General features: G+C 50.1%; 7 protein-coding genes across 7 annotated transcripts; 4 read left to right on the top strand and 3 right to left on the bottom strand.

Annotated features, from left to right (window-relative positions):
* Positions 1-65: 65 nt before the first annotated feature.
* Positions 66-2973, top strand: LAESUDRAFT_761228 (uncharacterized protein; the record flags this gene model as incomplete). Its single annotated transcript, XM_040912883.1, has 6 exons — positions 66-254; positions 313-417; positions 472-642; positions 706-988; positions 2501-2643; positions 2698-2973. The coding sequence occupies 6 exons, from the start codon at positions 66-68 to the stop codon at positions 2971-2973; spliced, it is 1167 nt and encodes a 388-aa protein (XP_040762142.1).
* On the top strand, positions 2742-3510 carry LAESUDRAFT_728266 (uncharacterized protein). The gene has a single exon (XM_040909401.1). It carries the CDS (start codon positions 3059-3061, stop codon positions 3254-3256), a length of 198 nt encoding a protein of 65 aa, XP_040762141.1. The 5' UTR covers positions 2742-3058; the 3' UTR covers positions 3257-3510.
* A 2039-nt stretch (positions 3511-5549) lies between these two features.
* Positions 5550-6122, bottom strand: LAESUDRAFT_703698 (uncharacterized protein). The gene is made up of 3 exons (XM_040906526.1): positions 6008-6122; positions 5740-5947; positions 5550-5684 (listed from the first exon to the last, which is right to left on the bottom strand). Exons 1-2 carry the CDS (start codon positions 6065-6067, stop codon positions 5789-5791), a joined length of 219 nt encoding a protein of 72 aa, XP_040762140.1. The 5' UTR covers positions 6068-6122; the 3' UTR covers positions 5550-5684; positions 5740-5788.
* Positions 6123-7706: 1584 nt separating this feature from the next.
* On the top strand, positions 7707-8067 carry LAESUDRAFT_715672 (uncharacterized protein; the record flags this gene model as incomplete). The annotated part of the gene is made up of 2 exons (XM_040907172.1): positions 7707-7805; positions 7855-8067. 2 exons carry the CDS (start codon positions 7707-7709, stop codon positions 8065-8067), a joined length of 312 nt encoding a protein of 103 aa, XP_040762139.1.
* Positions 8068-8327: 260 nt separating this feature from the next.
* LAESUDRAFT_308504 (uncharacterized protein) lies at positions 8328-8775 on the bottom strand. The gene is made up of 2 exons (XM_040901938.1): positions 8642-8775; positions 8328-8570 (listed from the first exon to the last, which is right to left on the bottom strand). The coding sequence occupies exons 1-2, from the start codon at positions 8645-8647 to the stop codon at positions 8364-8366; spliced, it is 213 nt and encodes a 70-aa protein (XP_040762138.1). The 5' UTR covers positions 8648-8775; the 3' UTR covers positions 8328-8363.
* A 3433-nt stretch (positions 8776-12208) lies between these two features.
* LAESUDRAFT_728261 (uncharacterized protein) lies at positions 12209-12997 on the bottom strand. Its single transcript, XM_040909400.1, has 2 exons — positions 12494-12997; positions 12209-12434 (listed from the first exon to the last, which is right to left on the bottom strand). The coding sequence occupies exons 1-2, from the start codon at positions 12896-12898 to the stop codon at positions 12378-12380; spliced, it is 462 nt and encodes a 153-aa protein (XP_040762137.1). The 5' UTR covers positions 12899-12997; the 3' UTR covers positions 12209-12377.
* Positions 12998-13422: 425 nt separating this feature from the next.
* Positions 13423-14034, top strand: LAESUDRAFT_761224 (uncharacterized protein; the record flags this gene model as incomplete). The annotated part of the gene is made up of 3 exons (XM_040912882.1): positions 13423-13594; positions 13654-13811; positions 13864-14034. 3 exons carry the CDS (start codon positions 13423-13425, stop codon positions 14032-14034), a joined length of 501 nt encoding a protein of 166 aa, XP_040762136.1.
* Positions 14035-14740: the final 706 nt, after the last annotated feature.

Genomic DNA, 14740 nt, shown 5'->3' with positions numbered 1-14740 from the left:
CCATCATCTCATAATCTCTTCCCACCTTCCTCGCTCCATACCCCTTCCCTCCTCATTATTTGCACATGGGATTCAAGTTCCTGCGAAGAGCCCGTGACGCTATCAAGAAGAAGATTCCTTTCGTTAAGATGATAGTCGTGCCGCATCCTGACCTTCCGCGTAGTTGGTATGAGCAACAACGAGAATGGTCCTGTTCATCACAGCTCTGCACGCCCGCGAATACCCAAGGATGGTGGAACGAGAATCACGACCCCGTGAGTGCGCAAAAAATATGAATGCCAATCAAGTAACTCACCACAGTTCTCGTCACAGACATATCATTATCCACGAACGGATTCCTTCATCCGCCAAGGAACGTCATGGAGACATGATAGTGAACCTGACCACGAACATGACAGAGAGACCGCAAATTGGATTGTGAGCGACGGACCTATCGCCCCACCCTAAAGACATACTGACAGCCTCGTTTAGACCGAACGATGCGTCGAGGAAGCATGTCATTTTCGGACAGAACCTGACTCAGTGGCTCCCATAGCACGCCTGACGCGCCCACGACTGCCAGTCGAACTGCATGACTGGAAATACAAGTATGCTCCCAATCTGCTTGACAAATTGCCTGGGCCTGAAGACGCCCAGCAACCGGTGAGTGTTCATCGTGATAGATAGTAGGCGAGAACAGCGGCTCACAGATTACGAAAATGTCAGCCCTGCTCATGTGCGAGCTGCCAAGCGAACACAGAGGTTTACACATACGATCCCCACTCAGACGCCGAAGACTCCAATTTATCACAAGAGCAGCAATTTGGGAGCCATCTTGACCACTCGGAGTGCGACACATTCGTCGATGAGGATTTGGAGCAGTTACCGACCGCAGTAGAAGCCTCCTCCGATATGCAGCGCACGAACCGCAGCGAAGCGAAAGCGAGGAAATCAGAAGGGAGGCATCGCAGCCAATCGTTCTCTAAGCAACGAAGGCATACACCATACCGTGCGTCTTCGGGATATCGTCGAGCATTCCGTAGCCGCGGAGGACGAGGCGCAAAGTCTTTCTTCCGCGTGCCAGCAAGTGCGATGAGCCATAGCACACGTACTGACAAGAAGCTGGACTCCGACAGGTCAAGAGGATGGTAGGCGACCATTCCAGCCGTGGCCTCATGTTCACACGTATGACTTCCTTTCACCACCATGGACACCGCAAAAAAAAGACTAGCCACCTCCTTCTTCACCACCAAAAACACGACAAAAAGAGAGTAATTTTTAGCTATGCTATCTATCTCCAAGTTGAACGAGAGGACTTACGCACTATGCCACATCGATATGCTCTCTTGCTTTTCTTATGCAGTTTGCAATGCGTTGCTGTATTTTGTGCGGATATATGCCACGACACTCACGGTAGCCCAGCGTTATGATGAACGATTTCTACGAAGAAACGAAGAGGAATTGCATTCCGGACCATCCACCGGAGGCATCGAGGGTAGCCAGAAACTGAAGTGGTATCCAGATTAGATCAAGTATGATTCTGCATGGTAAATGGTCGTTTCGCTAGATGTGTTCATTAGCGATGACAATGCGGTGGGTTCGAGCTAGGGGATCAGCCCATCATTTTCGAGGCGATGGAATGCGAAGGTGTAGAATGGTACACTTGGACACGCTATTGCTGATAAGCGGTCGACGACGCAGAGCAAGTGCGCTGTAGCTGAAGAGCAGCGGAGACGTCGGATGAAGGCCAGATGTGAACGTCACACATGGTATCTAGCGACGGCACCCTGCACTGGTGAGCGGCAGATTATGCATGCTAAGATGAGTCATGGAGTTCGAAGCCATTTTCCGGCCCGTTGGGTTCAGGCAGATTGCGATTGCTTTGGAATCGCCCATTAAGACTGTTAGCGCCCAGATATAAGCGATCCCTTTCTGGGATGCCGCACTTGATCATGACCCGCTCAGTACGCCACTCGGTCTTCCGTACTCATTTCATGCCAAATCTATGTCAGTATACCCGCGAGTGCATTCAGCACAGAATCACATACTGACATTACCATGGCAGCGTGACGTTTCATCCAGAGACGGTCTATAGATGGACTTTTCCTTTTTGAAGAAGGCTGGAGTAGCCATTAAACGCAGGCTTTTGCTTATCATCGAGCCAAGAGCCAAGCGAATGCGGAAAGATGATGCAAATGGAACAAGCTCATTGAAAATCCTCACGGCTACAAAGGCTGCAAGCACAGAAGTAAAGACGACCCACGAACGTCAGCCTGTAAGTCAGCGAGTCGTTGAGTTCGTCATAACTTCTGTGCTTACCGTTAACGTCTCCAGTGCGGACACGACAGGCTAGAAGGTTTTGCAATCCGGCGTTCACGATCAGCCGGCCCGTCAGGTTCTGCAGTTTCCTTAGGCCGTGCAGCGCACAGCTACAGCATTCAATGCGATCAACCTTGTCTTGAGGACTGCAACCGAACTGTAAGCTGACATTAGGTATCATTGGGTTTATTTACTTACGTAGATGGCATTAAGTCATCATCCAAGTCGGCAGCTCCGTCGAGACTAGCGGTGCCACCGGTAGATGGAAGGTGCCGAGACTCGGGGAATCAGCAGGTTGCGGAGTCGAAGAAGACGGCCGACAATGTTGCCGTTACGAGAAAATGGGTAAGCAGACGTTGCGTACACCACAATCAGAACGACAATCGATTTTGCCAGCAGGATTTTGAACGCCGATCGTACAGCACAAGCGAAGAATCCACGGGCGACGATCAGAGAGACTTTGAGCGACTCCCCCATACTGAAGACCCGGAGAAAGAGCGACAATGTCAGCTGATGGGCGGAGCCGTACTCGACGTCGAAGACCCTGACTTCACGAAAGGCGCGGGAGCGCTCGGGAAGGCCGAGGACACTACGCCGCTTTGTAGTTCATCACAGGAATTGTTTGATGTCTCAGATCCCTGGCTTGCGATACTCTCTGTGGAAGGTCCTGGGTAGACATACGGCTTTGACGGATGAATGTGGCCTTTCAATCCAAGACATCGGTCCCGAGGTTTGAGTTCACATTGCGTATCCGTGGTAAATGGCACACATTGGCGACCACCAACGCGTTGATGAGCACATGCCAATGACGGATGGCACTTCTCCGGACATCGACAGCATACAGCACTTTATCGGTGAGTTGTATCAAGCTTCCGTTATAGCTGGTCATGCTCCTTGCGCCGCTCTGCACTACGATCCACCGCAGGACCAAGAAAGCAGTGAAGTCGCCTCGCTGTGAGGCGTACCGTGATCGGGGAAGAAAGGCAGAGGGAGCACGGCTGGTGTGGCTGGCGAAGAGTCTTATAATGGTCAATGGAGGACGGATGACGTTGAGGAAACAAATGAGGGCAGTTCGTAGTGTGCAAGTGAACCCCAACACATGTACGTGTATAAGGAGGCCTCATTCGGCTTGCAGCATTGGAGATAGAAATAATGATAGAAAACAACATACGCACATATTCTTCCAGCCCAGATACACTTTATGGTACTGGCGCCCATTGCCCGTGAGACGAATGATGTATGCGCAGCGGCCGAAGTTGCTAGGAGCTATAATGGTAACGTCAGGCAGGTTCATGTACAACTCACTCGAGTGAGTTACACAGACAATTACTTAGCGTTCTGATAGCCCTTGGTTTCTGTGGTCACACTACTCGCCACGGGCGCGTAGATGCTTGGATTTACTTAGTTCAGAACGCATATTTCGCAATTTGTCCATTTCTTTAGCCCTTGAGCACCAACATCCTTTGCTCCACCTCTCATATTCTTCGCTGATCCGGTCGACGAGTGATAGAGTAGGATACACCTTCTGATGTTTGGCGTTCTTCGCTTTCGAAGGGACAATAATCATAGGTCTAGTGGCCACATGCCATCCCTAGAAGAACCTGATCCGTCGCACACAGATCAGCCGCCATTATTCATTTAGCTCTGCGACATATGGCCAACATTCCAGATACTTCGTTGAGCAGTAAGCTTCAGCCTGAACATCGGGGCTTCAATTATTCTCCGAAGGCGTGCGAAGACGGGGAAGACTGAGGCCACGAAGGTGAGTTTTAATCTTGGAGACCTTCACATCTGCACTATGTGATGGTGAGCATACCGATTTCTAGGTAATGGGATCACTTGCCCGAAAAATGCACCATCTAAGCGCAATGTGAATGTCATGAGTTGAGGTATGTGAATCACCGCATGAACGCATACAGCGACCTGGTAGACAACAGTAAGTCAACTGGATTCGAGTGGGTATCGCTTCATGCTGCATGCTCACGAGTGCCTTGCAGTCCGGTCGAATATGTGCGGCCTCTGGTAACTGCGTCTAGCCCTGCAATCACAAGCTTCCAGCTATCTGTAAGCATTCTCCAAGGTTGATGAGATGTCATTCACGCTGAACGGTGTAGCAGAAGGCAATGGATTGACGCGTCCGCTTATCCATTTAGCCATTTTCACGCCGGAAGCCGTTTCCGGAGACCACGGTCCCAGGCGTGGACTTGATTGATTGAATGGAAAAGAGGACCTCAAAATGGCGTGGAGCATATAAATCCAGCTGTAGGATCTTTGCGAGGCTGCCAGTTTGAGGGATGCGGTCAGAGCGACACTGTTGAGCTGACTACAATTCGGATCAGTAAAAAGGTATGCTGCTCCTTCTTTGCTCCATTACTCACAAAGGGTCCCTGGAAAATCAACAGACATCAGGGTACGCCCAAATGTTCACCCGCAATCGTTTGCAAGATCCCGCATACCTCGATAACGGTAGTGAAAGCTCCCCTTGTCATCTGAAGCGTTTCGCGCCTTAGCCACAGGTCGGCAAGGATGCAAACAGGGAGCCGCAGGTACGTCTCATTCCGTCTCCACGTCACGATTCCTATACTCCGCACGCCTTCTTTATCCAGCTTTGCAAATCGCAAGAACTATCCGAACTGAGGAAGGCGGGAGGAGATCGATTGCAAGGTACGCACGAAGGAAGTAAGGATGCAACATGGACAACTGAAGCAGTCCGAGCGTGTTACTCACTAGTGCCGATTCTAATACAAGGCGCAAACCCAGAGGCCCAACCACGACGTAACGACCTCTACGGCAGGGTTGATCGCGCAAGCAGTTGAAGTTCTCTTCTGATACAGCACGCCGCCTCAGCTTCCCACATATAACGCTGCAGACACAAACAGCACAAGTCATGACGGCGACGTCTGAGGCGACCAAAGCAAGGAGTGATGGCGGCCATAGGAACCTATAGAAACTCGATGAAAAGATTCTGATCGGGCTGCTCTCTCGCGCTGAGCGCCACGATGGCGTCTAACTTTCCGACAGTGGCGTTGAAATTTCGCTCGCCTTGCCACCAGTTAGCTCAACGCAACCACCATGGTATCAGTTTGGACTTGTGGGCCATCCGTGCGCAGTGTGTGGCATATGTAGTACTGTGTTTGTGAAGCTGGAAATGCATGAAGTCACGTCGTATTCAGTGGTGCCTCCACTATATATACAAGCAACAAGTTGGACTGTCGAGTGAGGCCTTGAGGATTCAGGAAGGACAACAAAATCGCCATTTCACATAGCAGTCATCAGTAGTTGTCGTTGAGAAGAGCGATGCTCCCATAACGTCTACATTATACAGCTACAATACAAGATGTACAGCATATTTAGCAATTCATGCAGTCTGAAGTTGACGATTGGTACTTGGAAAAGTTGTGTCAACGGCGGGGCTAAGAATATGATATGCGATCGACTCACAGCTCAGAAACAATCTAAAGCCCTCGTATCCCTCCTGGACGACATACAGCTACTTCGCATCTTCTGAGCCTTTCATCGCCTCCAAATTGTATTGCACATTCTTCCGATATTTCGTCACCAAATCTGCTGCCGTCTTCACCTGCGAGTTTGCGCGGATGATTTCCTCCAGACAGTGATTCAACTCAATAATGGTTTCTGTGCATTTATCCTAGGGTTTATGTCAATAAAGACTACGCAGCCGACCCCGACAAGAAACCGGGAAACGTACGGCATTCTTGATGATACGCTGGAGGAGGATATTCTGTCGTTCAGCATGTGGGTTCTCCATAGTAAGGAATGCCTTATAGAGGGTATTTCTGCGAATGCTATGCGCTGAAAATCAGAGCAGAGCTAGAGAGAGTGGTCGAACAAGCGCGCACCCACTGAATCGCACAATACGCGACCACGTGATGATATAACGACGCGGCTGTGGCTGAACGCGATGCCTGCGGGCCTCCAGACATAAATATTCCACGCGTGGAGATGCCATCCTTATAAAGAGCATTAAGTCGATAACAAATCTAACAATTTTTTCTCATGGGAGGGTTGTCTGATTTGAGTGTTTAAGGTTCAGTCATATACAAGGAAGAACTCAATCCTAAGCTACATAGCATTTAGTGGTGGTATAGTCGTTCCACCCGTCCGTTCGTGCAGCGATAACGCGCATGAAGCCATGAAACAAGGCCATGCCGTAGAAACGACCTTCGTTGGACACAATGACAGGTTAAAGTTCCCTCTTCTATCTAGCTAAACGCATTTTGAGGTGACCCGAAGCATTGGAGTTCCAAGGCTGCGTCTGCTTCGGCCAGTATTATAGATATGTCTCTGTCGGAGTCAACGCCTCGTGCTTCAAATAATGACCAGGCCAGCAAGGGCCATACGAAGCGCTGGAGAAATTCAAGATGCACAATCAAGACATATTATTTTTGGCAGATGAAACATGCAGGCAAAGAGTTAGTGCCGTTCGGAGACAGGCAGAGAAAACGGCGAATACATCCAGACATAATTTGCTAACTTCAGGGTTAGAGTACCACCTTAGCCATTGGCCGCATCAGCTGGAAGGAACAGGTGGATGCAAAGTGGTCCTGGTGGGAGGAGTTATGGGCTCAGCCACCGGGCCGGTGACCGCTATTGGATATGGTGCTGGACGACGACCACAAGGAGAAGGTGTGGGAAAATGCCACCATGAAAGGATAATCATGGGTTGCGAGCGATCACTTAAGGGAGGAAGGAGGAGCTGGCCTTTCGATTTGATCGCGAGACGTGCTGGAGAGAATATTGTCTACTACACCGTCTCGACCACATAGTGTAAGGCAAGGCAAGCACAAAACATATACACAATCTCCCGGCCTCTTTAGAACCCAAGACTTCGGATTTGATGCATCCGTAAGCGAGCGTGATGACCGCCACAGATCAACGTGTTCGAGTTGCATTGTTTGGATATCGTCCCACTTCCCCGCTCATCACGAGCATAAAAGCCACGCATTTGACCTCTGCTTGTCGACCGCCTCCTCTGCCCTTCTGCGAAACGCTAGGCAGTAGGCCCGGGCGTGATATCTATCTGTTGCTCATCGCTGTTGAACCCGGTCGCATTGCCACTCGTCATCTAATCAGTCAGGCCTTTGAATTCGTCATGGCCACTCCTCTAATGGAGAACAAATTGAGCACCTTGTCAGTAAATTATGAAGGAGATGCGCCCACGCCGTCCTTCAATGAATGGATCAATTGGGGCGATGACCCGGACCCGAGCGTGGACGATCAACAGATCTCCGACACACAATCCTTCATGAGTGTACAGAGTGAGGCGATCACAGACGGTGTTCCCATTGGTCAGGTCAGCAGTTAACGTCCGCATCATTCTGTGGACTCACCGTGAATCGAATCAGGACTTCGGTGGTTGGAAGCATCGTGCCTGTCCTCCTTGGATTATGCCCGCCGATGACAAATCCTTGGAAGCCGCGGAACAGTGGTGGAAATGGACCGAATCGGTTGATGGGGATAGAAATCTCGTAGAATATTGGGCTGCCGTGAGTCTAGAAGAATTCGTGGATTGCTGCGATACTCATTTCGTTGTAGGCATCTGGCGAGGCAATAACCAATGACGAACAGGGCGAACTACGGCTGCGTCCCATCCTGATTATGATGCCTCAGCCAATTCCTGCCCGACAGTCATATGACAGTATCCTACACGGCAAGTGGGGATACCAAGATATAAATGGGAAAGTCGTGGTCTTGAGAAAGGACGAGGCACAAGTTCTCATGAATAGAGTTGGCGGAGATACCCTTTGAAGCCCTCCCAATTGGAGACCATGCACCACAGAAAACGGTTGGAGCAAGACTCCATATGTGTCAGGCCTACGAAAAGGGTTCGCACCATCGTCAGTGATGTCGAACACTTGCAAGCTTCATCAAACGTTGCCCACAGCGCTGCGAGCTCTATTCACAATTTACCCCGATATGCCAAGAACGGAGGCAGTGGCCGTCCAGGAAGGTGCCTCGATGTCTTCATCTAGCCTAGCGTCCATCGTACGCTGTGACCACAATCCATCTGCCACAGACGTGTTCTGGTCCACCTGAAAGCAAACTCAGCCGCGCCGCATGGATTTAGTCATACTGTGATTACTTAAATCTCGTCGACGAGCAGCCAAGTCCGCCTTGAAGGATCGCACTGATCGAATCCGCGACATTGTCCTATTGGTGATAGTGCCACACTCCGAGGACAGTCTCCGCTTCATCGCACGATGACCAGTTACAGACGGGAAGGAAGACTGCAATGAAATGTCGGAGAACATCTGATGTTCGCCAAAAAAAGGTTCAAAACCTGTATTTAATTCGACGCTCCGATGTCATTACTCGAACTTACCATCATATACAACTACATGTTACTTGACAATGAGACCATGTTGCACGAAAATTTAGGCCCGTCCGTGCGTGGTTGCCACTCGATAGCCTAAGCCGGACAGGGTGACCTTGACGCCGAATGACAACATGTCACCCTCGCCCTCTTGAGTCGCGTCCCCCTTCATCGTAACTCCCACTCGGCACCTTCAGAGAATACATAACATTAGTTGATGTACGCGCTGAATGCAAACACACGGAATACTGACAACTACCTCTATTTATACACCTTCCTCTCATCGCTCAGCTGCGAGTACGCGCCACTTTTCAGCGAGATCTCGACCATACAATGGCTACTCTCTCGAAGACCTCGATCTCAATAATACCACCGCCACCAAACGTAAGGAGCATCTCTCGCACGACAAGCAGCCGATCGCTCCACCCCGTCTTCGGTTCACGACCGTATACGATTACAGCAAGGCTGCCTATGCAAACACACAGCACAATACGGCCCATGACGGTCGCGAAGTAAGTTCACCAGCCACAATGTATTCGTAATATCCTGTGTGCTTACCATAGTTGTCAAGGCATTTCATGATGAAGCCGGAGTGATCGACCGACCACTGCAGAGGCGACATTCCCCCGAGCTGTAAGTGGGTCTTCTTGACCTCTTGAAGGAGCGGGAAGAGCAAATTCATGCAGAGAATAAGGAAAGGCTTCGCAATGCCACGGTGCGTCAGATATCAACATATGAGAGCGCATAATATACAGATGTACATACAGACCGATGTACCCATCGGACATGGCACTGAGAATCCAACTACCTCGGAGGATAAGGCCAATCTGTCTGCGATTTCGGAGCCGCAGAACGTGCTCCGTGTTCGGGCCAACGGACGATCGCTGGACAAAGCCACCAAAATGAAGAGACAGTCCCAACTCGACGGCTGATGCTGTGAGTCAGTTCTGGACCTGATTGTCGCTCTGAATGCTAACGAGCATCCAACGCAGGAGCATCAATGTGGGCGATGCGTGAGCAGACGTTGCCAGACGTGACCCAGCGTTCGAGTAACTGCGAAGTCGTTTTTTTGCAAGAAGAATTCGAATGTCTTTCCTCATCTCTCCATCTCAGCTTTGCCCCCTCCCCTCAACTTCTCCATCCGTACAGCATGATCCTCCGAGCAACAAGCGGCCATGGTGAATGCAGGCGAATGGGAAGACATAGAGCACGACATAGCGAACAGAAGAAAGGCAGTTGGAGGGCTGACGTTGGCAGTCAGGATCTGACTTGATCGTCTTTATATGCTGCACTATCATAGAATTCGATGCGTTGAACACACGAGGTCCGCTTCGTCATCGATGAGACAGACTGCATGATCGACGTGAGCGTAGTACTCTCTTTCCCGAGCTCAGATTCCAGAGATTCGAGGTGAGCAGACTGCAAGGAGAAGACAAGAGGGCGAGCAAGATATCCCAGTCGCCATGGATGAAAAGCAACAGGAGCAGGGACTCGAGTGTGCGAGGCTGAGTATTACAATCGCCAATTACGGCAGTACTTGCCTGTGGCGCCGATGTGGCCCTTCAAGATCACCGATCATTAACGAAACGTAGATTATGTGGTAAGTTCCATGTCAACATGACAAGTGCTAAGACAACTACAATCTCGGACATTTGGGCTGAGTTTCCAAAAGCTGGTTTAACAGTGCGTAACGTTTCTCATCGAGACTTTTCATGACGATGACGCATCAATCCCATTCCAAAATTATGCCTGCAACGGTCGACAATGAGTTGCGTAAGTTTGGGATGCATCACAACGAACGTCATCGAAGACAACTGCATCATCTCGAGTCTCCAGTTCTACTTTTCAGTATATAATCGGCATAACTTAAGGACTCAACATAGACTCATAAGTGTATACACGCTCAGTGCTTGGAACGCGACCTACAAATTTCAAATATGCCAGAGATGAATCATGCAATACATAAGAATAACTGACCGTAGATGAACAGCTCTCAGTATCATGGGATCCTTTGACAAGGAAGAATTGTTGGTCGGCCTCGACATGCAAATATAATCTAACTTCGATTTCGAGCGATACGCCGATGTGTACTAGTCCGAAACGCGATCATGTGATGCAGTGACGCTGTGCAACGCGCGTCGGTGGCTCTGCGCCACTCGATAGTGGGATCCAAGGTCAGCAGTAGTCTCGCCTATCTACCAGGCTCTTGTGTCGAAGATTGAAATACAATATCGATGAATGCATCTAGAAGGCAGGGGGTTATGGAAGAAATACATTGATGATGACTGCTGATTTAACATGAGCTTGGCATCCCAAGCCGCATGAAAACCATGCATGATGCATTTCTCGAGTATCATGAATCAGATTTAGCAGCATAATTTATGACTTAGACAGGTCAAACAAGTACCACAGAATTATGAGCTGCCTGTAGCTCCTTCATAGTACAAAATGAACGATTGCTAGAGAATCCTCAAACGTTGGAGATGCATTCAACAAGCGGAAACCATCAATGCGATAAGATATATATCGAAATAGTGGGTTTAGTGCCTTTTTTTCCCCTTTTCCTTTCCTTTCGTCAGATGTTCTGCAGAGGAGACATTACAGTGATAGCGGCCACCCGAAAAAAAATGGAAGTTGCCGGAATGCATTTGCTTTCGGCCAAAATCATAGTTCGCGTACTGTTCGTAATCAGCACACATTCTGAAATGTGAACTATCTCTAGTGCATGAAGAACGCAGCCATAAGCCCAAACATAGATATACTTATCGGTGACAGATGCATGCAATGAATTGACAGTCTCTATTAACCGTCTACAGCAGCGTTCTGGTAGTCCGTAATCGACGTTGAGCAGACAAAACAGAGGGTGTGCGCAGACGCCTTTATGCTTACTTTTTTGCATACACATCAAATAAAAGGACATTCCAGAGAGCAAAAAGGCGGGATGACGGAGCGCAGCTGGCACGAGATAGCGCGTGGCTCGCACTGGCTTGGTGGCAGGCGCTTAGTATAAGCGCCCATACAGATACCGACTCGGCCGGCCGTGCCACTCCCCAAACAAGGCTTGTCCACCCACCACGACCAGTGCCCTATACCTGATCAACGCATCGCGCGCTGAGTATCGCATCTCATTGAGCTCAACGACGCATCGTTGCGACGTGGCCACTGCTTTATTAGTCTTTTACCTTTTGTCCTTTGTCTTCATTCTCGCTCATCGCGAACGCTCAACGATGGCCTTCGGTTCCAAGTTCTTGAAAAGAGCACGCAATGCGTTACTCAAAAAACTACCATACGTTCTTCTCATCATACAGCCTCGTCCGGAGCTGTCAGAATCTGCATGTGGTCATCGGACTACTTCCTTCGCCTACAACACCTTTACTCTGAAGAATACACAAATTAACACGGACGAGTTGAACGACGAAATCCAATCAGTAAGTCAGCCAACCACTCTATCCGTGTTAATCTGTGCACTCACCATATGACATCCAACTATCCGACCTACGCCACAGGTAGCTTCCGATACTGAATCAGCAGAACCGCTGGGCGATGAAATGGAATGGAAATGCATCGTGCCTGTCAGGGATAATAGAACATCCTTCTACAGCATGGTAGGCTGCCTTGTTTTCGAAGGTCATTCGTTTGATGCACTTATATCATGGCTAGGTTGGTGGCGAACTTGTCCAGACGGCCCTTCCGCCAGTCGAGTTCATGCGTCTCTTGTTGAGAGGTGAGCAAATGGCGGTTGCATTCAACCTTGTAGAGATGTGCAGAAGACAGGTGGAAGTAGAAGCCCAGGATCTCGCGGCTGAGGTTATAACGGCATCGGTGAGCCGCACGGTGTGTGTGATGAGAGCAACGCCTGACCAACGCTCGTAGAACCCTGAGACCGTCGACTCCTACGGCAGGCCGTCTGCCGAATGGCAGTGCAACTATCGTGAGGGGGCGTACAGCTCCGGACGTCGCAACTCTCAAAGGGCTCCCAATCGCCGGTTCTCCTCGTCTTCGTCCTTGTCCTCCTCCTCTTGCGAGTTTCCAATCAGAGAGAGGATCAATCAGCGACTCGATAACCGCGAGGAAGCTTACAACACCGGCAGTCCCAACAGGACTATTGCCTCCCGACTTTCCCCGTCGTCTATCCTCCAATGCCATACGGTGCCTCGTGTCATGCGGAACGGGATTGATGTTGATGCTTTGGAGCCGGCCAAGGAGTCTTTGAACCGGCTGCAGGGTATGGAGGGCAAGCTGGCCGAAGAATGCGCGTGCTGACATCCTCGAATCGGAGGACAGCCAGGAAATGACTTAGCAGGCCACAAGCGTTTGCAATACGTTAGGCTGAACGATCACGTGTGGAGCAGGTAGAGGTTCAGAGGGAAGATCGCGAAGAAATGTTAAACAGCAATCTGACGTTCGCAAAAAATGTTTCCAGACTGTATTTATCTCAATGTTCCGCAATCATACGTAGAACGTACGACAGTTTTCGAGTTCATATTATTTGACAATGAGAGCATATTGCGCGAAGGCTGAGGCCGATCCCTGAGTGGTTGCCACTCGATAGCCTAAGTCGGACAGGGCGGATTTGGCGCCCAACGCCAACGTGTCTTCCTCGCTCTCTTGCATCGCGTCCCCCTTCATCATAACTTCCACTGGCCACTTTCAGAGAACACATAATGTCAGTTGGTATATAATCTGGATGTTGATACGCGACATACTGACAATACCTCTATTTGACACGCTTCCTCTCATCGTTCAGCTGCAACAACGCGCCACATTCTCAACTTGATCTCGACCATACAATGGATACTCCCTCAAAGGACCTCGATCTCGACAATACCACCGACATCGAACGTAACGAGCATCTCTCGCACGACAAGCAGCCGATCGCTCCACCCCGTCTTCGGTTCACGACCGTATACGATTACAGCAAGGCTGCCTACGAAAGTGCACAAAGTAATACGACCCGCGATGGTCAGCAAGTAAGTTCACCAGCCACGATGCATCCGTATTATCCTGTGCGCTTACCGTAGTTGTCAAGGCTTTTCGCGACGAAGCCGATCCTGGAGTGATCGACCGGCCGCTGTTGAGGCGAGGATCGCCCGAGCTTCAAGTCGGCCTTCTCGACTTGTTGATGGAGAGGGAAAGGCATATCAATGCCGAAATCAGGAAGAGACTTCTTAGTGGCACGGTGAGTTATAAGGCAACGCATGAGCACGGACGATATATAGACATGCGTACAGAAAAAGGTGGACAACGGACATCGCAGTGAGGCCGCAACTTCCTCGCGGCAAGAGACTGAACTACTGGCGAGTTCAGAGATGCAAACCGTGCCCTGCGCTTGTGCCAATGGACAAGCGCTGGATAACGCCGACGAGGTGGAGACGGTCCCAAGAGGCAGCCTTGACGGCTGATGATGTGAGTTCAGTTCAAATCTGATTCTCGCCTTGTCTGCTAACGAATGTCCATGGCAACCACATCAGTATGAGCGGCGTACGAGCAGATGTGCCAGGCGTGCCCCGCCCAGGAGCAACCACGAAGTCATTTCCTTGAACCAAGAGTCGAAGTGCATTTCCCAATCTCGTTCACCACAACCATACTTCCTCCCCTTCAACATCTCCGTCCGTGCGGCATGATCTTCCGAGCAACAAGCGATCACAATGGATGCAGGCGGATGGAAAGGCGTAGGGCGGGACACAAGGAATGGAAGGAAGGCAGTTAGCGGGTTAATGTTGACAGTAAGGATGTGACTTGATCGTCTTTGTATGCTGCGCTGTAATTTGATGCATTGGACAACGCGAGGTCCGCTTCGTCGTCGATGAGACAGCCTGCACGACCAACTACGCGCCTGCACGGAACCGTTGTCATCGTGAGCGTAGTACTATCCTTCGCGAAGCCGAGTTCCAGGGCCTTGAGACGAGCAGACTACAAGGAGAACACGGCAAGGCGAGCAAGGTATCCCTGTCATCCTGGACGAACTTCAACAGGAGCAGTGACTCGAGACGGTTGACGTTGCAAGGCTGAGCGTTACAATAGCCAATTATGGTGCCTGTGGCTCCGATGTGGCCCTATCCACTGATGATTAAAGGTAGATTCTGTGATAAGTTTATTTCAACATGA

This window comes from Laetiporus sulphureus (genome assembly GCF_001632365.1).
Source record: "Laetiporus sulphureus 93-53 unplaced genomic scaffold LAESUscaffold_33, whole genome shotgun sequence".
NCBI lineage: Eukaryota > Fungi > Basidiomycota > Agaricomycetes > Polyporales > Laetiporaceae > Laetiporus > Laetiporus sulphureus.
The sequence above is the reverse complement of the archived record's forward strand: the minus strand, read 5'-3'. Positions and strand labels throughout refer to the sequence as shown.

Excerpts from the sequence above, each read along its gene's own strand:
- LAESUDRAFT_728266 (XM_040909401.1), top strand. The coding sequence starts at position 3,059 with ATGGCACACATTGGCGACCACCAACGCGTTGATGAGCACATGCCAATG.
- LAESUDRAFT_703698 (XM_040906526.1), bottom strand. The coding sequence starts at position 6,067 with ATGGAGAACCCACATGCTGAACGACAGAATATCCTCCTCCAGCGTATC. Across the intron at positions 5,948-6,007 it reads AGCGTATCATCAAGAATGCC|GATAAATGCACAGAAACCAT; the intron begins GTACGTTTCCCG and ends CATAAACCCTAG.
- LAESUDRAFT_728261 (XM_040909400.1), bottom strand. The coding sequence starts at position 12,898 with ATGTCAGCACGCGCATTCTTCGGCCAGCTTGCCCTCCATACCCTGCAG. Across the intron at positions 12,435-12,493 it reads TCAGGGTTCTACGAGCGTTG|CCGCGAGATCCTGGGCTTCT; the intron begins GTCAGGCGTTGC and ends TTATAACCTCAG.